Source organism: Oculina patagonica, chromosome 13 (genome assembly GCF_052425735.1).
Source record: "Oculina patagonica isolate OP01 chromosome 13, crgOcupat, whole genome shotgun sequence".
NCBI lineage: Eukaryota > Metazoa > Cnidaria > Anthozoa > Scleractinia > Oculinidae > Oculina > Oculina patagonica.
This window is the reverse complement of record NC_135770.1, coordinates 14,797,808-14,820,943: the sequence shown is the minus strand read 5'-3', so window position 1 is coordinate 14,820,943 and position 23,136 is coordinate 14,797,808. Positions and strand designations below refer to the sequence as shown.

Genomic DNA, 23,136 nt, shown 5'->3' with positions numbered 1-23,136 from the left:
TCAGACGATAGCCTGTTATTTACAGACTCATGAACATGGTCAGGATCCAAGAGTAGAATAGCTCCTCCTTTATCCGCTTCGGACACTACTAGCTTGTTGTCTTCCACCTGCTTTCGTAGCCATTTCAAAGCTTTCTTTTCTTTCCAGGAAAGGTTGTCATGCATTCTCTCAGGATCGACAGTGTTAGCAAATTCAACGGCCAATCTTCGATAATCTTCCACAAATCAATCGTCTGTCTCTGGCGCTCGGCGGTTTGTTTTGACATAGAGTTGTGGTGGTAAAACATCATTGTCGTCATTGCCATGGCTTGAATCACCTTCACCAGACTCTTGTTTGTGGAAAAATACTCTCCATCCAACTTGATTTGAATGATGTAATGCATCTAGTTGCGTACGAGTACGGTTAAACCTGGGGGTTGGTATAAAGCCTGGCCCTCTCGCAAGTAGTGCAAAAACTTCATCAGGAACATGAGAAGCAATGTTAGTGATTGTATAAATAGCATAGTTAGGTTCTGATTGAATTTAAATAAATAGCTTACAAATTCACAGGCAAGGGATGCAATTAATACATGTACATTTTCTTTGTAGATTTGCTCAATTGAACAACAGTTATATTATATTTTATTTATATATATATATTTAAATTTCCCTATGTTGTCTCAACAGAGATTGTTTTATATTATAGTGTGGCATCTGACGAACGACATATGATATGCGTGAGCAAGCTTTTAAAGAAAGGTCAAACGGTCTCTTGCTCACAGCAGCCCTTTATATTATAAGATTTAGAAATTTTTGTCTACTGAGTTTAATAGATCTCATCATTTTTAATTAATCTCGTTTGTTTATACATTGTAGTGTTCCATTCTAACTGCATAGGAGTATTTTGCTTTTGTGTTCTACACGGCAATTTCTTGTATTAAGTTAAACTTGATTTCTGTTTGATTGCCCTAACAGAGTAAAAGAGCCCATCATGCGATGGCAATAAGCGATTTCTGACGTCATTGCTTAAAAAAAGCTATTAAAAGTACATTCAACCTACATGAAAACACACAATGCAGTCCACATATTGGGGGTATGGAAACCTATCCAGTTAAACTCCGGCTGCATTAACTTCTTGGACTCTATTTTCAGTGTTTCACTGAGTTTGTTAAACTTTGCTTTGAGAAAGTCTCTTCTCGCCTTTGCTTTTGCATAAGTTACTTCTATATATTTACAATTCGGCTAGACCTCAAAGTAGAGTTTTTAGGGCTCTTTTCTTTCAGCAGTTCCCAAAAAATGCTTTGTATCCTCTGGTATATGAAGCAGGTGGTAGTTTGTAATGATGCACATAAAATTATTTAGTCCATGAAATTCTTCACCTAAGATGTTCAATGTTGCACTTGGTTTATAACTATTAGATATTTCTTCTGGTAACCTTCCGAATCGGCCAGTATAAAAATGCATTTCTGTTAACCCAGCAATATTAGTACAAATTTTAAATTCCTTGTCAGGAAGTAACCCATCCAATACTGCTTCTGAAGCAAGAAAAGCAAACATAGCATACTCCTCTGGCTTCTAGTGTCCCTCTGCATGCATGAAATCCAACTTGTTGATGACCAAGGCATTTGTTGCATACGTTGTTCTACTTACCATCTTTATTATTTACTACAAACTTGATGAATTCGACATTGCTGATCCTAGCAGTATGCAGGACGCGTGTCACTTATCAACCTAGTAAAATGGCCCAGCTCACAACGAGTCTCTCGTAGCTCAGTTGGTTAGAGCACCCACCCGTGGTGTTCACTTCTTGAGTTGAATGAAACACACGAGGAAAGCGAGCCAAAGAGTTTTCTTCCCAAATATTTTCCTCGGACAATCTCCTCTAAAGTCCTGTAAATTGTGGCAACAGTTAAGATTTACGGAATGATCTGAAACAAAAGCTTTTCTGGAAACTACACGTCTTGTGCAAGTCGAACGAGGCAAGTGTTTACATTGTGCTTGTAATTTACGGCTCCACGGCTGTCATCAAGACTGCTATATTATTTGAAGCGAAATTGAGCTCAAAGTGGAACAGGTTTTAATTATTGAAGTATAAAAGGACAGGACCAAGATTAAAAGGTAACAAACTTTACAGAAGTGCTGAGCCTAATTTTATGACGTACAATGAATGAAACTGTGTCAGTTTGCTGTTCTTTCGTTAATTTTTTGCTGATTTTCTACTTTATTCACTCGCTCTTGTTGACTGCGTTTGCAAGTATTATTAATTAAACTTTTCGCATCAATCCTTTGGTTTTGTGTCGTTAATTTTACTATGGCATTTCTGTGGTTTTTGTAGGCACCGCTGATCATTTCTTGTTCATAAAGCTCGCCAAATTTAGACTGTTCACAGCCCTCTATTTTTTCGTGTCTTCTCGATCGATGAGACGAGCTCAAAGACGAGCAGAAAGAGGCTGTTTGCCAGCTTCTTTGTTCGAAGGACGTAGATGGAATTTTGTCAACTGGCTTCCGCATAACTTCTGCCTCGCCGACGACGTGTGAGGCGAACGTGACATTATTTTGAATCGCTCGTCACGATCAACTTGCCTTGTAGGAGATTCTACGCCAACTATCGGTCGCGCTAGAGATTTCTTCATAAATTCAATATTGCTTGCTGCACTTCCAGCTTTAGATGCACAAGATGAACACACTCTACAAGAATGAAATTCGTCTTCTTGCACTGCAATTCCCAAATCAGCCAAGACGTCTGCCAACTTTCGCCGGAAAACACCTTCGCGTTTTGGCTCGACAAATAAATTTTCCGTAGAGATGTACGATGTCTTGCCGAAGTTCCCCAAGCGAATCGCGAATGAGTACCCGCGTATTCTGCAAAAATCAGAGGGACCGCTTGATTTCGGCTTTTTTTGTCACCACACGTGTAGTTGTTTTGTAAAGTGACACTTGTAGTCAATTAAACAAGCATTTTACCGCTTAAATTTTATTGGTCCGATTTAATTGAAAGGTCAAGAGCCGGAGTTGTAAATTACAAGGCGATGACAAGGGGAGGAGTCTAATACTTCCACTTTTATTCAACGATGTCTACAGCCTCTCCATTTTTCTTTCGCTTGCTTCGCTCGCTTCCCGCCCCCTCCCCCTACGCGCTCGCTCGCTCTCGTTTGCTTTTTTGCGTTGAAAAATCGAGAGGCTGTGGACAGTCTAGCCAAATTTGCTGTTTTCAACCATTTTTTCGATTGAACTGTCGCTTTCCGCAGAAAATTTTTATGCTGAGCGGCACTTGCTGCACTCATTTCCCATATAAGGTCAAACATAGGTATACCAGCTGATAACCGGGATTCAGTGAACCAACCAGAAAACTAGAAATGCAATATCCGAGGTTGAGAATTTAATAAATATAGTATATACCAGGAAAATTCTCGATTTGACCAAAGTGAACGCGCAAATGGTATCGGGAGTTGTGCAATGCCGACAAGGAAGCCCGCAAGTGGGTATCAGGAGGTGTGATAAATTGCCTGTACGATGATTGGTTAATGATGACGCAAGTAAACGATGGCTGGGTGATGATGACAACCCAAAGCGTGAGCACGTGCAAAGATGACAACAAGTAAACAAACAATGCTTAGTAAGCTTGTAAAGGTTGATTGCAGTTGGGCAGAATTTTGAAAAAGATAATTTGAGGTTTTATTCCAGGCCTATTCATTTCACAATGTCTAAAAGCCGAAAGCAATGCAATTGTTGAAAAGATGGCGATAATTAACTAAGTAACTCGCAGAGAAATAAGAAAATCCACATTTTTTTACATCTGAGTGGCCAAAGAAGAAATATGTCATTAAAGATGTGAATATTGTTCATCGTGGTGTAAGATAGGTAATGAACGTTTATTCGTTTGTCTCACGATAGAATCGCTTTGAGATGTTGATTGCGACGTTTCGACTGCAATACTGCTAGTCTTCATCAGGCGATGAGGTCGATTGTTTACGCGTCGCTATTTATGCACGTTGGTTCGCTGTGATTGCTGGTGCATTTCGATCCTCATTATTATTCCGACTAACAGATGGTGTTCCCTCATAGGTCCGCTTTGTAGTTGAACGGCTGTTATGCTTTCCGATCGTAGGTATCCATGCTTCAGGAATTTCAATTCCGCTATCTCTATTGATTTTTTTAGAATGAAGTCTTATTTGGATAGCCTCTTTGACCCTGCGTGTGTATCAGTGAGGGTCACGATAAACTAAACTTGACTTGATTCCATAAAGGAATATGCCCCGTCTTGTTAGCGTGCTCCGAAACTGCGGAGGTTTGTGTATGAGCAAGCCTTATGTCTCTGTCGTGTTCTTTTATCCTGTTCTTTTAATATGTCTAGGAACCAGTACGAACATATCAAGCCATATCTTCAAATTTGTCTGCGATTTAGGATAAGCAAGCCTTAATCCAAAACCGCGATTTACCAAGCGCAAACTACTTGAACGGAGAAAAGCCTTGATCAGTCTATCTCCGGACGAGATTTACAAGAAATTTAAAAAAAGATCTTGAGATAATTGTTTAAGACTTGCGGCAGGCGAAACCAGAAACCAGAAGTGGGCGACTTTTAGAAAGTCAAGAATTTTCATTGTCAAAGGTGAGAAAATTCCTTCGGTATCCTTTCCTTTTAAAAAGTTGATCATTTTCATGAAGCGTGATTTACGATAAGAAAGCCTTTGTCCAACTGACCGTGATTTACCAGGCACAAACTACTTGAATGGAGAAAACTTCAAAAAGTCTTGATCGGTCCACTTCCGGACGAAATTTTAATTTTACAAGATGACATGCGGCATCAAGAAAAGAAATTCAAAAGAGATCTCGAGATGCATTATTGTGAGGGGTGTCTAATGGTAAATGCGAGACGGCAAGACTGATATCTTTTCTGCGAGCCCGAGCCCTTTTTAGCCTTGCAAAAGAAATCGAGACTCCGAGAAGGCATCAAAGAAAATTCGAGACGACAAGACCCCTGAAATTTGGCTAAAATTTTGCGAGACACGCACGTTTTGAAGGACCACTCACCACCCCTATTGTGATTATTTAAAACTCGCGGCAGGCATTTGCTTTGACAGAGGTAAGAAATTCTTTCAACATCTTTTTCTTTCTAAAGATTGATCATTCTCATGTCACTTCATGCTCGGGCTCTCACCCCTATATTTATGAAACAGGAATTTATAACAGTGATTTGGTTATACACAAACAGGTAAACACAAAAATTATTCCCGACGTTCGGCGCTCTTGCCCTCAGGTTGATAAAAATAATTGCGGGTTCAAGAGATAACATTTGCATGGTGGTGGCTATACTCTTTGGCACGGATTGATCCGTTTGCACGTTCAGACTCGGTGTTTTGCTTGATGTAAAGCATCTCGTGAGCAGTCTGTTTGGCACGGACACGGGACCACTCACACACCCCATTGATATACTCGCGGCGGCGTTTGCTTGACAGAGGTGAAATTCTTTCGATCTTTCTCTTTCTTAGAGATCATTCTCTGTTCTTCTCTCGGGCTCTCACCCCATATATTTATAAAACATGGAATTTGGCTATTTTGCGAGACACGCACGTGAAGGACCCTCACCACCCCTATTGTGATTATTTAAAACTCACGGCAGGCGTTTGCTTTGACAGAGGTAAGAAATTCTTTCGACATCTTTTTCTTTCTAAAGATTGATCATTCTCATGTCATTCTTTATGCTCGGGCTCTCAGCCCATATATTTATAAAACAATGGACCGGCTCAAATGGTAATTTTAAAACGTTTTGCTGTTTCTAAAGTTTATCCTCGCTGAGATCAAGACTTTACCACAGTGAAGTGAGTTCGATTCGAGCCCGCAAAGCGGCCCATTCAAGGTGACGAAGTCACGAAAATGAGCCACGCAAGTCGCGATAGTTCGATCGTCCCGGCGTGTTAAATTAATAAAGAAGACGGACTTTTTCTAAAGTCTAGCTTGAGTCTAGCTGAGATCCCCCACCACAGCAAAACATGACAAAATGATGTCAAGATGCTGTTGCGTTCTTGTAATTAAATGATGTACCGTATCATAATTAATAATCATCCAAAATAGAAAATTAATTTCCAATCAAATGTCTGAATTGTAGAAAAGGATGAAAGGCAAAGAAAAACCGATAAACATCGTCGAAACTTCGGGGGCAACCTAGTGTCAGCTATTTCTAGTTATAAAATTGATGATGACATAACATGTGACTAGAAAGTTTCAACTTGTAAACTTAAACTTCATTCGTTTGTTTTGTGCTTGCCTTAACAATAATACACATTGTGACAGTGGTAAATTGTGCAAGTAGGTAAAATGTCATGGTGCTTCATCCTGTATATTGTAGTTCACTATAAGACTTACTAGTAACTACCAGCTTTATACTGACAAAAACCTGAACGAGCACCTTATTGCAGTGCCATAATGGAATAATGGAAAAACACATGTTCTGCCCCTGATAAATTAAGCACTGGCCAAATGGTAACGCAAGTGGACGCAATCAGTAGTCGCAAGTTCAACTTGCGTACAGACTTGCGTTGGGTAGCCAAACGGAGATACAAGTTTAGTCGCAAGTACACGCAATTTGCAAAAAGTCATTTGAAATGCTACAAGGTGCAATTGAGTATTTGAAGTAAACTGTAAAAAATGTTGATATGACTTGCGTTAGGTGGCCAAACAGTGATCAGAAAAAATGCTCTAACTTTAATGCAAATTTGATCTCGTCCAAAGTGAATGCAAGTCATTGCATAAACATTATAGTTGCTGACCACCTGCTTTGCTAAGAAAAAGCAAGTCAATGCAAGTTGAATTTTCATATACTATAGCTGTCAGAGGAGTCAAATGGATGATGGAAATTTGTTTCTTATTTCTTTTTCAGGTGGTAAACCAAATGTCATGCCATTAAACTATGACATAATGGAAAGCTTTCAGTCTGACTTGGTGTATCTTGTCCCTAACAGGTGAGTTTCATGAATGTGCATGATTAAAATTGAAGTGTGGTAAAATTGAATTTCTTGTTATCAAGTAAAGGCCACTGCAAAGTCAAACTGCATTTTTGCTTGTAAAACTGCTTTACGGACATATAAAGGGATGATAGGCAGGAAAATGAAAAAAAGTGTCATGTTATTTTTACATTATTTTTTTAGATTATGAGCTCGAGATTTCTATGAGGTTATATTTGATGAGGCCGAAATCACTATCACTTCATAGCAATCAAAAGCAAATTATCTTATTGTTTTAGTAGAATTCTGACTCATTTTCCTTCTAAGGGCCTGTTTACATGGAGGGAGGGTGCCCCGGCTAACCGAGTTATCCGGCTAGAAGGGTTGAAACATAGCCCACCTTTACATGTAGAATTCACAGCCATTCTACCCGAGATGAGACAGCGTCATTGAAGTGTGACACGGCGTGGGAAAACTATGTAGTCTGATGTAGTTCCAAATGATTGAAGAAAAATATGACTTTTTACTGAATAATCAAGGCTTTTCGTCTTCAAACCTATTTTACTTTGATGTGCAAGTTCTTAGAAATTTACTGCGTTCATTTTTGGCGAAATTCAATCGAAATTCAACAGTATATTTGGCCGCCAAATTGAAATTAAATTTGTTGTTTCGTGAATTAGGATAATCATTCCCACGAAAAGTTCGAATTAATTAGCCGTTGCTCAAAGAAATATTTTCCAGCTGACCGATTAAACTAATTTTGATCAAATAGCACTGTTTGGGTCCAGAATTTATACATTCTATACCATTAACTTCAAATTTAGTTTAAAAACATGTGCGGAAACTTATCCCAGCAAGTCAGAATAGCCTGGGCATAACCGTTTACATGGCAAAAAACTATCCCGCCTAGAAGGGTGCCCCGGGCAAGTAGACCGAGTGCCCCAGGCAAGGCGGGTTACCTGTCTAGCATGTAAAGGGCTCAATACATATTCTTAAGAAAAGACATTAGTATGAAAAGTTGGCTTGGTTAGCCGGGGCACCTGCCTTCCTTGTAAACAGGCCCTAATAATGATTATGGTCTGGATAAAAGGAGACAAACTACTATTTTTAAAAAATGTACAACAACTTTTAGTTTGTAACAAGACATGTTTTGATCGTTCAACGATCATCGTCAGTTGTGAGTTCGTTTACAATTGTGGTTGAATTTTTACAAGCAATGGCGTAACATTTAATTCAAACGTGATACATTTCAAATTTAACTACAGCATTTAAGTGCCACTGTCAGAGAAAGTGTTCTATGTGATGAAAGTCGGCTCAACCGATTTTGATGAAACTTGCTGCAGAAGTTGGCCTTGATGAGATATTCCAAAAGCCATTTACGTTTGGTTTTCTGACTTTTACTTTAAAAGTTCTTGGGGTGGTCCCAAATGGAGGCTCCAGATCATCAAAAATCTTGTATTTGAAGGGGTAAGTTTGAACTTGTATAAAACGAAAACCATTTAACTTATTGACTGTTTTTCTACCATAAAGGCTCTTTCATATGATATGTGTTGTTTTGGCATAGAGGGTTAATTCTGGCAGTGTGGGGTCTGGCACTAATAATGACTAAATTTTGATGAAAAAAACACTACTCAAAATTGCCAAATTTTAGATTTTTAACTGCCTCAGTGTATAAAAAAGATACTTATATCAGGAGTTACCCCAATGTTAGTAGAATGAAAATAAACTGAGAAAAATTTGGGCCATGGAAGTTTTAAGTGCTTCATAGACCCATTTTGAAGTACACCATCACCTAATTTGCATAATGTCAACACCAATAGTTTAACACTCAGACTCAATATATTTATATTTAAACATTTCAATTTGCCCTGGTAAGGCTTACGTTCCTAAGATATTTATACAATGAGTAATGTGGTTGGGTTTACACTGTTGTAGACTTTTGAATTGCCTAAGAATTAGAAAATTCATTATTGACAAAATCAATCGAACTTGTGCTATTAAAAAGTTAAAATGCATACAATAAAGCAAGTCAGTAATAAAGTATTCCTGGAGAGTGTACAATACTTATACATAACATTCTTCCAAAAAAGCTTTGCTTACTTAACCAACTTACCTAAAAAAATGTATAAATAGAAACGGTTGGAAGCCAAACTTCCATCTTTCTCAAAATCCTGTGACTACAATCAGTTCCTGGACAAAATAATCATATTTTCTGATAATCGGCTCCTTCTACATTTCTTTACATGGATCTATGTGAATAGTCTGATAAAACAAATAAGCTTTCAATTTTCGCTCAGTTCTTTGTCGTTTTTGCCGTCTTAGCATTTAGGGTTGTTTATCCGCCATTTTGGATGTGGTGGCAGGAGAACTGGGTGGAGAGTAGCCTGACTGAAACGAGTACACGTGACCTCCAGCAATTTGATTTCTTTGTTTTCCTGTTCGAAAATCGATATTGTCAAATAAAACGTCAATAAAACAATTAAATATGCCTTTGCCATCTTGGCAAATATAAATATTTTCATATTTTAATCAGCCTGATATTTTGATTCCTTGCCCAAAATAAAATCAAAGACCTACAAAATGTTGTCTAGCTATTGTTATTGAACATTTGACAAACTTCTGCAGACGGTGAGACCACTTTGAGTTTCACCAACAGTTGTTCCTTAAAGCGTGCAACAATTATGTTAATAAACTCGATATGCTTAAGAAAGAGGCAGTGTCTGCCTGACAACTGAGTGTGAGGGTGGGGGTTCAGTGAATTTTAATGGCAGTAGGCTATGTTCAAATCCTCCTGCATCTTCCACCACCTTATTCGCTCTCTTAATAATTATTGACTATTCAACATGTGTGCATACGTCTTGTGCCCCTCTTTGCACTATCAACCCTTTTTATGATCAAATTACGGAACGTTGGCTGCGCAAACTTGTCTTCATTTTTCTGCATTCTCTAGGGTATTTGTGTCATATATTTTAAGACCGAAAGGGAAGGAACTATCGCTTTATGTACAGTTATAACCCCAAGGGGGCCGGGGGGAGGGACTCGCAAATGAAAGTGACGGGATGCCCTTTGTCTAGCTTAGGGGTGTAAATATCGGATTTTTGGTCTCGTTTAAGGTGTTCCGGGCAAAACGCCAATATTTTTAGCCATAATGATCTCGTTTAGGGTTATACGCGAAGAAATATACAAATATAAAATTCTATTCTTAGTTTTTTGGTTTCTTTTAGGGGTCAACAAAAGGTTGAACCACACCCAGATTGGGTTTTTTTAGGGGTTCTTTTTAAAATTTCCGACGAGCATCCTGGTCCGTTTCATATAGGAGTCCCCCCTCGGGGGTTATAACACTAATTTCTGTATCATTCTATAACTTTCTTGTAAGTTGCTCATTTACACTGGCACTGGCAGAATTTAACTAGCTCAAACACTGCGGTAATAAATTAAATGGAGCTTTACAAGTGGCTGGGCCATCATGTCCACTCCAAATGAATCACACATAACTTTAAGGGTACATAACTTAAACTTTCGTAACGCATGGTCAAGTTTGTTAGCCACAAAAAGTTCACAAAGATAATTTTTTTCGTACATCAGAGGATGTTGAAGATCAATTTGTTTCTGTACATGTGCTTCTTCTATCAAATCCTGAAGAAGTTCTTCCCTTTCGATCCCTGAATCTTCACAGGCAGTGTCTCCCTCGCTTACTTCTTGACCGTTTTGTAACGCTGCCAGTCGGGAAAAATACCCTTTGATAGTTTGAACTTCAAGCCACTTGGATCTCGCAACTTTCTCTTCAGATCCTCTCCGACGTCACCTGGCTTTGCTTTTGGTTTGCTTTTGGTTCCTTCATTAAACACACGTGTGAGGTACTCCTTAACTTCCTCTGAAATTCATACAGGAGGCTTCTGCTTCTTTAGAGCCCATCCCTGGCAAGCATGCTCGTCTGTTGTAGCATCACAGTGATAGTGACTGTCACCAATCTTCTGACTTTTTCCCTTGATAGTGGTTGTTGTAGGGGCCCACTGTCTTTGTACGGTGTCGTAAACAGATTCATTCTCAGGAAGCATGATGTGGCATCCAATATCCATATGCTCTTCAGCATCTTCAAGAGTGCTAAAAGTCAAAATGCATGAAGGCTCCAAACAGGAATATTTACTTGTGAGATCAATCTTACAAGCTTTGGACTTTGTTGTGCCCTTTTTTTGCTTCGGTCTAGTAACTTCATGGCTCCACTCGCCTACCCTCTCTAGCCCAGAAACATCCTGTTTACTTTGCAATTCTTTAATCATCATGCCCTCGCCAACGCCGTATGCCTGCCAGACTCGTATACCATCTTGGCTATAAGAGAAGTCATAATATTTAGTAATGCCCGTGATCTTGTTGTTTTCAACGGCCTTTGACATTTTAGTTTTGTCGATTTTGCAAACTGCCACCCGAGTGCCTGCAATACTTGGTGGAGATTCTAATCCTTCTTTCACATCTTCTGCCGTTTGTATATATGTCATTGTTTTCTGCTACGTAATTTCTCAGACACTGCTTACAGGGCGTGATTTTGCGGTCACAGAGATACTTCCCTGCTTGAGGAGCCGAAAAATTGTAACGTATGACTTCTACACCTGTTCGCTTGCTTGAAGAGTTAATAGTTGTCAAAAGAGAGGTGCTTATATGGTAGCGGCCCGCATTGTCACTGCGTAACACAGCTTTTGACACAGTTGTGTGTTCCCTTCACGGTAACAAGGACTTCTTCGATTATACATGCCACAGAAAACCAATCTTGCTTGCAATCATCAAAGGCAGCCACATATGTATGAATCACATGCTCATCGTTGCCTTCAGCTTGGAAGTCAGGGTGACCTGAATCATGGCAGAAAAATGCCAACTCAGGCCATGTTTCGAGAACCATTGAGATTGGGTTTCTCTAAATTTCATGGGTAGTAGCTTCATCGCCCAGTCGTTTAAATGACAATAATTGTTTTCTCGTCAAGTTGGCTTAATGCATCTTGCCTTGCTTTGTCTTGATGAAATGCCCTAAGCAGATGAGATTTCCAGGCCTCAATATCGCTAACCGCATGTTCAAACTCCCACTTTGCCCTTTCCTGCTGGTCTTCTGAGCATGACATGTCATGGCTGTGGTCACAAGGAGAGGCAAATTCCGCTTTCTTTGGATCTGATAATGCAAAAACTGTGCAGTGGTCAGCACAACATTCCCCTCCTCCCAAGTGACTCTTGAATTCGCCTTTGAGATATTGTCTGCTTGCAGTTAGAGCTCGCTCAATCTCATGGTCCCACACCAATCCTGCTCCGTTGCCAGCGAGATTGGCAACAAGTTTCTCAAGCGTTTCGAATGCCTCCGCTCCTGCAGTGGAGGTGTTATCAATTCAAGGCCCTGTAATGACTTTTGCTTTGATGCACTGCACACTTCGATTATCCGAAAACAGGTGCGCTCTTTTAGAGGGATCTTGTTATCGGCCTTGCATTCCTCCTGATACAGATGCACAATCTTGGTCGCCGTCATTGTACGTACAAGAGCCGGAATAGGGATAGATTCTCCAGATTGAAGCTTCAGTGTTTTTGTTCCAAATGCAACATCTTGTAAAAATGTAGATCGCGAAATGAAGTAAACAAAATCTTTCACCTTTTCCATATCCAGCTTGCATCGAAAAATCTGCTCCTTTACCACCGGTTCCCCAGGGCCACACTCCTGGGCATGTTTTCTTACGTTCTTTATCTGTCGTTATGAAATTCTAGGTAGTAATTCTTGTATTTGGGACTGACTGAACTTGTCGCTAATGAGTGATAAGATTTGCGTTTTGGTAGACTTGTTTTTCACATTCTTTATATGCAAGCAAAATCGCTTCTACACCAACATCAACTGGCCGCATACCGTTAGAGCTGTTCAGTGTTTGGTGACACTGAATAATGGCTTGCCATAAATTTTCTCCTTGAGATGGAGCAATTGTATCTAAAACAAGTGATACAAGTTCTTCCCTTTTTCAGTGTAATCCTTTCTGATTCTAACTGAAAGTTCATCCCACTGAACTTCTATGTAGCTTGGCAAAGACACAAATTTCCCTTCGGATATAACACTCACGGCACCATTTAGTGCATCTAAGTTCTCTTTTCTCCTCCACCTTCCAGCAAGAAGATGCTACTTTGTTCTCCTTGTGACGAGCTACTGGGAGCAGAAAATACTGACCCAAAAGACACACGATAATTAGCACTGTCTGGTCTATGTAGACGTAGCTGTCTTGGAATGGATTTTGGTGTGGAATGGTGTTTTGGGGTAATTGGGACTATAGTTTGCATTACATCTCCAAGGTGTTGGGCTGGATCAGTAGCCGGTGTATCGGTGACAGGTCGTCAACATTTTCTACAATTTGCTGCAACGCAAAATACCCCCCAAAAATTTGGTTACAAATTAGAAAGAAGCAAGGTCACCTATTTGCTCCGACCCTACCGCGGCCATAAGAAGAAAGAAGAAGGTCACCTTTGTGACACCCTAAGTATTATCAGAAGTTATTTTTTTTTAAAAAAAGGAGAAGTGGAGAAACGTTTTTGAAGTGGTATAACACTGGGCATCTCGCGATTGTATTACAAGTGGTGTCCAGGTACATCTTGTTAATTACGCCCACTGCTCTTTATTCTCTTGCAGCATTTGGAATAGCACAAATGCACAGAGAAAAACATAACAATGACACAAGTATGTAACAAAGAAAAAATCTGAGTCCCCAACGGGACTAAAACTTTATTTAAAAAAACACTGAGCAACGTACAAGAGACTTGTGTTTAGCTTTGCTATTGACTGGAAATTTTTGTTGAACAGTTCATCTTCATTATTAATTACCGAGCCTAAAATTTGCCATCTTTATTATCAACTATAAAGGTTGTTATTAATAAAATGCTCTGACACTACCTCTTCAGTACGTATCATAGCTATGCAGGGGGGCGTAGCTACCTGAATGCACACATGCTCGTGCTTACCTGAGAGAGTCTGTTAATCAAGTCAAAAATAAAATAAAGCAACAAATATTAAACAGACAAAAAGCAAAAAGCACAATAATCTCTGCAAGTCAAATAGCGTCGCTTTTTTCTTTCAAATTTTATTTCAGAAAAATCCCGACAATTTATTTATGCAGATGTTGGTTTTAAATTAAGTAGTCGCGATATGGACAAATGTTATTGGAGGCAAATCGCGGCAATTAGAAGTTGAAATATGACAAAAGCTCGTTATAGACGCAAACTCAAATAGCCTAGGTTTTTAACCAACTGCACAATATTGGCATCCACTATTGATATGTTCTTAGATGGCTATTTCTTAATGATTTGTTTCGTTGGGTGTGAAACTGAATGTAACCAGCGCTTCAATTTCGATTGTGAGCTCACAAAAATCAGGCCTGCTACGCCCCTGGCTATGCGAAACAAAAAGAGATGAAAAGGCGTTTCTTATGAAAAATCACTGTGATGCTCATTTATCAACAATGCTTGATGTCATATATCAGGGGCAAGTTTAATGAATACCTGAGCCAATAGCAACAACGCGGCCCATGTTTTTGTAAATAGTAGCTGCCATAGTTTTATTAACTCGTCTAGGGCGTTTCAATATGTCCGTCATGCGCTTCTTCACCTTTAAAGCTTTTTTGTTTTCCTCTTGCAAAGGATGACAGCACTTGTCCTAGCAAACCAAAAAATAAATCATTAGTTACTTTGAAAAACGCTCAAACGTTTCCCCTTCCTTTTTTTGTTACCTTTGCTTTATACAGCGTTGTAAGTTTAAATCGATGTTTCGGGCAGATAATAAATCTCGTTGAGTCGACTTCATCACAAGCTATCCCTGCACGATTCAATATTAGCTCCCATTCAGAAATTACAGCCTCGCCACCTATAAATGAAAAGAGATTTGATATGTAAAATTCCTGCTTCGCCGACAGTTTCTTACAAATAGAACAACATCTCCACGAGAAATTGACTAAAGAAATTGGCAATGGCATTGTCTGTCACCGGGAGCCATCATGGAAAAGATGAAAGTAGCTTGAGCTTGTCTAGTGCTTTTGATGTAAGCCTTTCGCCCGCACTGAGGACTCTTACATGGGCGTGGCTCAAGGTATTTTTGTCCCTAAATTATACACCAAAATGCTCAATTTAGCGCCCAGCTTCAAATGAGCGCCACGCTTCGAATTTGCGCTCTTCCTAAGGCTTAGAAAATTTTATAAGCGCCAAAAAAAAGTGCCCCAAGAAAGAACAGGTTGGGTACTCAGTACGATATACGAGCCATTTGCAACATATGTTATAATAAATGTGACATACATTACAGAACAAAAATTATGTTCTTCAAAGTTGCACAGGAACTTCTCATTTCTCTGCATAGAAATATCCATTTGGAATTAAGGAAAGCTGAACATTTACTGTAGGCTTTCCTTCCTAAACAAAACATTTCACAAAACAATAATTGCTATTATGTTACAATTTGGGTTCACTAGAAATAAAGACTGTAATTTTGAGGTCACAAATTGATTAACGAAATAAACGCTCCTCTTCCTCGTACCCAAACGTATCTAAATGTGCCAAAACCTGTCCGAGTCATCATCGTAGATGTTTACTTCTTACAGTTTACATTTATTCCTAATTTTAATTCTTCATTTTATTTCTTTTTTTGTTATGTGTTTTAGTTGTATAGTTTGTTTTGTTTTTATTGTTACCTTCAGATTTAAGCATTTAGTTTCATTTGTTTATGTTACTTGATCACAAAATTGCAACCGAAACCAGGAAGTTGAAATCGACATTCCAGAAATCATTTTCATTAGATACAATGATTAAATCTATGACGAAAGTCAAACATAAGTTAAACTAGTTTAAGATCTTTCAAATCCCAATTTTTAAGGATTTATGGATTACTTAATTCATTCAACAATCTTCGAAGGCGGGCAGTCAACTGTAACAGGCGCGTGACTAAAATGACCTTCGGTGTCACGAAACGAAGAAAACCTTATTTTTAATTTTCATTTAAACGCCTGGAAGTAATTAGTGTGCAATGTCTGCGTAACTGTTTCTTATAATGGTTCTGTCCATTGATGGTTGTCGTGTTTAAAAGCCATCTGTCTCACACTTGCTACTATGTTGTCCTTACTTACATTACATCATAGTTAGTAGTAGTCTACTAACTATGATTACATTAAACATGCAAACAAAGTGGATTTGCATATTGCAGATTTAATCTTAAAAAGTTATTTTTTAAATTTTTTTTTTGTTTCTGTTTTTTGTTTGTTTGTTTTGTTTTGTTTTGTTCTGTGCTTGTTTGCTTTGTAGAGGGCTATTTCGTGTTGCACAAACGGCGTAATTTGAAAATTTATCTTGCAAATTTATATTATTCCTGTAACCTGATATTTAAAGCCTGCATGTAACACTCGACAGTCAACGCATGACCACATGCAGTAAAAGCATATTTTCAACTCAAACTTTGTTTATTTTTACCACAAATTGCATGATTATTTTAATACCTAATTACCGCTACTTTTCGATGTAGGACGTCCTCTACTCCCGGAAGTGCCGGAACCTCCGTAATTCCGTAATGAGTCTTGCTCACAGTGTTGTCATGGAACCATAGAGGTGTCGTGGGCATCCCCATTCTAGGATGGGGCATCCCATTCTACAGCACCGCAGGGATCTTCCTCCCCTCCAAACGAGCAAAATGCCATTGTACTATTCTGTGACTAATCGTTCAGGCTGGATAAAATAATTTCCAACAAGTTGTGTTTCTCTGGGGAGAAGACTGGAAACCGCTTGTGACCCAGTTCTCTTCTTTACACGTCCAAGATGGAAGTCAGACTGAAATTTGTTTTTGTCAAGTTTTATATCAATGTGATAACCAGTTTAATGTTTGATAACCCGGTTCTGTCTTTCACATGTAACAAAATCCATGAGAAGAACACGCGTTTTACCATGTAAGAAAACACGGACATGGTTTCAGCTTAAAGTATAATAATAATATAAATATAAAGTCTTCTATAGAAGACCACTTCTGGCAAAAAGGTACTGATAGAACTATTCAACTGCTTCAAAAAGCAATTCACAATTGAATCGGAGTGAAATGGAATGCTGTAAATAAATACTAGACAAAAAGGTTTATTGTATACATTTTAAACTTTTTTAGTAGCAGTTACATTAGTTTTGTCAGTACTGAATTTTCCAATTTTTTTTTGGCAATTCAAATGTCTACGGTAGTGTTCACTCAACAAAATTACTCATTGTACAGATTTCCAAGGAAAATATGCCACACCAAGGCAAACTGAAGTGTTTAAATATAAATATATTTAGTCTGAGTGTTAAACTATTGGTGTTGACATTATGCAAATTAGGTGATGGTGTACTTCAAAATGGGTCTTTAAAGCACTAAAAACTTGCATGGCCCAAATTTTTCTCAGTTGATTTTCATTCTACTAACACTGGGGTAACTCCTGATATAAGTATCTATTATATACACTAAGGCAGTTAAAAATTATGAACATTTAAAATTTGGCAATTTTGAGTAGTGTTTTTTTCATCAAAATTTAGTCAATATTAGTGCTGGACCCCACACTGCCAGAACCCTTTATGCCAAAACGACACATTTCATATGAAAGAACCTTTATGGTAGAAAAACAGCATACAAATAGTTAGTCAATAAGTTAAATGGTTTTCGTTTTATACAAGTTCAAACTTAGCCCTTCAAATACAAGATTTTTGATGATCTGGAGCCTCCATTTGGGACCACCCCCAGAAGTCAGAAAACCAAACCCAAATGGCTTTTGGAATATCTCATCAAGGCCAACTTCAGCAGCAAGTTTCATCAAAATCGGTTGACGCGACTTTCATCACCTGGAACACTTTCTCTTACAGTGGCACTAAATGCGCAAGACATGGAACAATGCGCGTGTGTCTTAATACACCGCAAAGAAATTAACCAGTATAAATAAAACAAAGTAAATTACAATTATGAGCGGTTTTCATTTGAGTGTCAAAAGTAAATTGTGTTTGCTTTGGTTTTGCATTACTACGCTTAGTGATTGGCTTAAAAATCTCGCACCACTTTCTCAGCCAATCAGGAGTAAAATCAAAACCAATTGTGACTCTCACTCGCGCACGTTTTCCCGCACTTCATGCCAGTTACATGTATTTGCTTCGAGTTTTGATTGGTTCACTGGATTGTCTGTGTCCTTTGTGATTGGCTAGAGTAATTACTTTGGTTTTGGTTTTACGACACTCAATTGAAAACTGCTCTAATCATATTTATAACAAAATTCTCGATTTTGATTGGTTCTGCGCGCGCCTATTTGTCGCGTAATCGGCGCGCGATCACGTGGGTGTCCAATTACAGGTATCTAATTTGAACAACTTCAAATTGGATACCTGTAATTGGACACCTACGCCATTCGCGCGTCAACCACGCGCATGTAAATGGGTTTTTGACCTTTTTCTCACAAAAACGGTTTTCAAAGCCTTCCTAACCTCGAATTTTGTTATTAATACGATTAATTTGTAATTGGACCTCGTGTCATACAATTCAGGGAGTAACCGTGCTCGTAATTTAAAATCGTCCTCGCTGCGCGCTTGGCCGATTTTGAAATAACTCGCCCGATTACTCCCTGAATTGTACTCCACTCGCTCCAATTACTATTACTTACTCAAAATGATGAAAAAAATTAACAGTTATTGGACAGGCCGAAGCCGAAGGCAAATACTTGATCTCAAATATTGCTTTTTTTTGGGTGTTTTAAATAAAACCATTATTGCACTCGCGCTTGTTGGATATGAGATAGTTATAGGCAACGAGGGGCATGGCGCCGAGTTGGCCTATCTACCATCTCATATCCATCAATCGCGTTGGTTATAACAATCTCATACCCAACAAGTGCGAGTGGAATAAATGTTTTATTAGGGACGGACCATAAGAGAAGTGATCGATAGGGGGGGGGGATTTTCGGCTTGCACTTTTTTTTTTACGCCCATTAATGCTTCTGCAGGAATTTTTTTGCGGGTGTAACCCTCTGCTCAAATGATTTTTTAGACAAATGTTTGGGTTTTTTTTTTAGAGAAAGACCTGATGCCATGTATTGTTACTTTATACCATGCTTTTGACAAATGTTGCTTTGATGATCATTTGCTAAATAGTTTAAATATTTTCTCAACAATGTTGTTATTCATTGATTTATTCCTTTAGACACTGGTCAATAAGTATTGTGTGGTCGGTCGGAGCAATTGCAAAAGTGGCGGCTTGAGAGAGCCCACCAAAAGCGTGGATACGATCACAAGCATTCTAGGGGGTTCCGGGGGTATGGTCCCCCGGAAAGTTTTTAAATTTGGGCCTTCTCAAATCGCTAGAAATACAGTCAACTCTCTCTTAACGGACACCTCTATAAGACGGACACCTCCATAAGACGGACACCTGGTGATTGTCCCTGCCGTTTTTCAGTCATTTTACTGTAACCAAACTCCCTATAAGACTGACACCTCTCTAAGGCGGACAACGGACACTTTGAAATCATTAACGGACACTTGAGAAGTGTTTTTTATCATGCTTTATTATTAAAAATACTTCCAAACGTCGTATCGACCTAAAGCAAAGTTAGTTAGCACCCTAAGGATACGTGTATACCAAGCTTACTAACCAGAAACAATTACGCTTTAACGGATTACTTCTCTGCTTACGTGTATGGACACTAAAAGAGGTCGTTTTCTACTTACAGTATTACAGTTTGTAATTGCTTTAACAAGCAAATATGGCCTTTTATTATTTTAGTCTTGTTGAAGTTAGTAAAGGTTTGTTGCATTGTGCAAAGGTTTAGCTTTATTATCTCAAAATTACTGGTGTCACGTTACCTCGACTCTCTACAAGACGGACACCTCTCTAAGACGGACAGTTGCAGCCGGTCCCGAAGGTGTCTGTCTTAGAGAGTTGACTGTATATCTAAAACTGCCCACATCAAGAAACTTATTCAATTTCTACTGAAGAATACCACTGGGGATTTTATACCACTGATTGTTTTCTTCACCCTAATTTGCACTTGTTAACAGCAATTTATATCGAATGTCCTACAAATGTTGGTGTCAAAGTTTTTATACAATAAACAGAAGGCAAGACCTGTAAGTGAATTTTCTATAATCATCTGCGTATGGGAAGAAAATTTGCTTGTAGGGAGGCCAGGCTGAATGTGTTTGTGGGCATCCTCCCCCGGAAATTTTTGAAATTTCAAGGCTCGAAAATGCTATTTTCAGCATTTTTACTGATATATTTCGTCGAAAAGTCGATCTCAGCAAGTGTAAAATGACAGGTGTTTTAAGTGCTTAATTAGCTAGAACTTTTCTTTCTGCATGAATTTTTTTTCTTGCCTTCCCCTTTGCACAATTTTTTTTTCTTGGGATTTCTCTTGCATAAATTCCCCCCCCCCCCCCTCTATCACTTTTCTAATGGTCCGCCCCTTAAAAACGCCCAGAGAATTGCAATATTTGACCCAGGGGGGGGGGAAGCAACTTCCCATACATTCTCTTATATGAAATCTGAGCGATGCTCTCACAACTTGCAAAGCAATCATCGGGGCGGTAGTCAGCGGATGTCTCTAAGGCGCATGAGCAGTTCCTTTCTTTGGGAACTTCCCAAAACAATAACAACATGGGACCAGTGAGAGAGTTTGATTTTTTTATACATGTAGCAATAAAAAGGACTTTCTAAGTTTTGTCTTTAAAGCAGCGAAAACTTCTCCGGAAAGGTTCTTGGTGTCAATATGTGGTGTTTGTTATCAAATAAAACCATCACGGGAATGGTTATGAAAACGTGGCGATCGAATATTCCCGCGCTGGTCGGAGCTATTGTTCTTGCTCTATTGTTTCGAAGTTGTTTGTTGACTTGGTCTTTCTTTGTTTTACTTCATTTACAATCCCCATGTGGGCCAGTTGAAAATCGTGGTACAAACATTTGCATTTCAGCACTGAAAAGTAGCACGACATCACAAAATTCTGCGTTCTTAAAACTACACGACGATGACGAAATTTTCGGATAAACACGCTGCTTTTAGATTTTTAGTTAAGAGAATTGAACCCCTTTATAATAAGTGATTCCACGGCATAGCAGCTTCCATTACGCGGAAAAGATTGCCTGTTGCATCATCGTCCAAAAACCGCTGACTACATCGTGAATTGATCGCTTTGCAAGTTGTGAGAGCATCGCTACACGGTCCCAGACCTCGTTTCTTCCCCCCCCCCCCCCCCCCTGATTTGACCTCCCCAGCTATTTTCGTTGATGCGTATCGGCTACCAAATGAAGGCGTGAGCGCAAGAGACGCACTTTGTGTTTTGGCCAAATTGAAAATTGTCACAAACAACTCCAAATTTCGCACGCAAGTTCGTTTACGTGTGCTCAACACTGCCCTGTATTTAATTTTGCTGGTCTTTCCTTCGTTTTCGAAAAATAACACATGCAAAAAGACAAGGTTTTTGCTTGCGCGGCGTCATTTGACTTTTCTTTTACAAACGATAAACAAAGGAAACCTTTTGTTTCTCAAGACGATGAAGTCAGCAAAATTTTTAGGGTTACAGTCCTAGCCCTAATGCAAAAGGTAACCCCAAGGCCGTAGGGTCGGGGTTAGAGTTTCAGATTAGGGTTACAGACTTAGCCCTAACGCAAATGCCTAGCCCTAACGCAAAAAAAAAAAAGAAGTTTAACGCTTACCCCAAGGGATTAGGGAGTTAAGCCGTTTCAAGTTAAGTTTAGGATCAGAGTGAGTCAGCCTCAACCTTTTATAGATCGCGCTTTTAATGCAGTAAGCTTTCACGCCAGTTTGCTTGCAGCTAGCTTTTTCTGCAGTCTGTTTGCAGTTATCTAGCTTTTGTTGTTTCGGGCAAGACTATTTTACTCTGTTACTGTTAGCTGTATTTTGCCGAGGTGAAAGTGAAATAAAGACTGATTGTTGATTGAATACGTTTGCATGCTCGTGTTGTCACATTATACTAGTTTTGCTTTCAGTTGAGTGCCGCCGGCTTGCTCTCACTTCTATCTCCACTCCTTACATCATCACACATCTACAAAATCCCGCGAAAACAAGATAAACTTATGAGGTTTTCGTTCGCACGAATCGATAGATTGATTGATGAATATTTAATGAGACACAGAAAATATTTTGCGAAGGGAAGGTGCCCTGGGGAACATATAAAGAATTTTTTAAAGTCTAAAACCAGGTCACTTCTCGGCAACTTTGTCGCGGCAGCACCCAAGGGGACACTGCAAAACTCACGCTGACATAGTTCCCGACAAGAGACCTCTGTGTTTTAGACTTTCTGTACCGCTTGGCTCCAAACGGCCTTTGTCAAACAACTTTCTCTCTCGAAGCGCTAAAGAGCACTATTGTACAAAACAAAGGCCGAACATCTCACTCATTTCTTCGAGAAATGCTGTGGGACTTACGGGTATTCAGACTTAATGATGTCCTTCAACCACCTGGCAGCCGCACTTACGCTAAACTAACCAAAGGCTTCAAATGGTTTTCAGGAACAAACGGCCATTTTTTTTTTCTCTCTCTTTCCCGCTCTCACGTGACACCTATCAGGTGACATCGTGTCACAATGTGTTATCCAGTCCTTTTCGTAAAGCGAATCCTCAAAATGGTGGCTAGGAACTAAAAAGCATGGCTCTGACATGTTTTTCAACCTCCCCGGACAGTTAAATAACGCTAGAAGGAAAGATTTACACGCGATGTGTCGAAAAACTCATGCTGCTGGCTGACTGTGGTGAACGTAAGCTTTGCAAAACACCTTTGTTCTTTGCATACGTAATTTCTAAAAAACGAAGCTAGATTCAGCGAATTTGAATACAGATCAATGTTAAGCACACGTAAACGAACTTGCGTGCAAAATTTGGAGTTGTTTGTGACAATTTTTTAATTTGGCCAAAACACAAAGTGCGTTTCTTGCGCTTAAACCTTCAAATGGTATGAGCCCATTGCCTGTTAACCAATCAAAACGCAAGTTTTTAATAATTAACAATAAATGGCTCTCAGAGCGCGAGCTCAGGTTTTCGCTGAATTTTATCAATCAAAAACTTCAATAAACCAATTCTAGCGATATTCTGTGTTTTATAGATCGGTCAGTGAGTTATGCTATTAAAAAACAATTAGACGGCTCGCTCTTGGTGTCTATCGACTTAAATAGTTGGCTCAGGGCTTTGCTTCTCGCCAACTATCAGCCGATAGAAACTACATGTT

At 39.1% G+C, this 23,136-nt stretch overlaps 1 protein-coding gene and 2 pseudogenes across 2 annotated transcripts in view; 1 reads left to right on the top strand and 2 right to left on the bottom strand.

Moving 5' to 3' along the window:
• The window catches only part of LOC144637251 (uncharacterized), a 67,339-nt gene that overhangs the window by 27,031 nt on the left and 17,172 nt on the right, over positions 1-23,136 (top strand). Inside the window, exon 7 of the mRNA XM_078496382.1 lies at positions 6,856-6,937. Coding sequence (XP_078352508.1) covers positions 6,856-6,937 — 82 coding nt within the window. The remainder of the gene's footprint in view (positions 1-6,855; positions 6,938-23,136) is intronic.
• LOC144635435 (uncharacterized) lies at positions 10,801-11,863 on the bottom strand (annotated as a pseudogene).
• LOC144635434 (uncharacterized) lies at positions 12,171-15,264 on the bottom strand (annotated as a pseudogene). The gene is made up of 2 exons (XR_013567361.1): positions 14,656-15,264; positions 12,171-14,582 (listed from the first exon to the last, which is right to left on the bottom strand). The product of XR_013567361.1 is annotated as an uncharacterized LOC144635434 (transcript).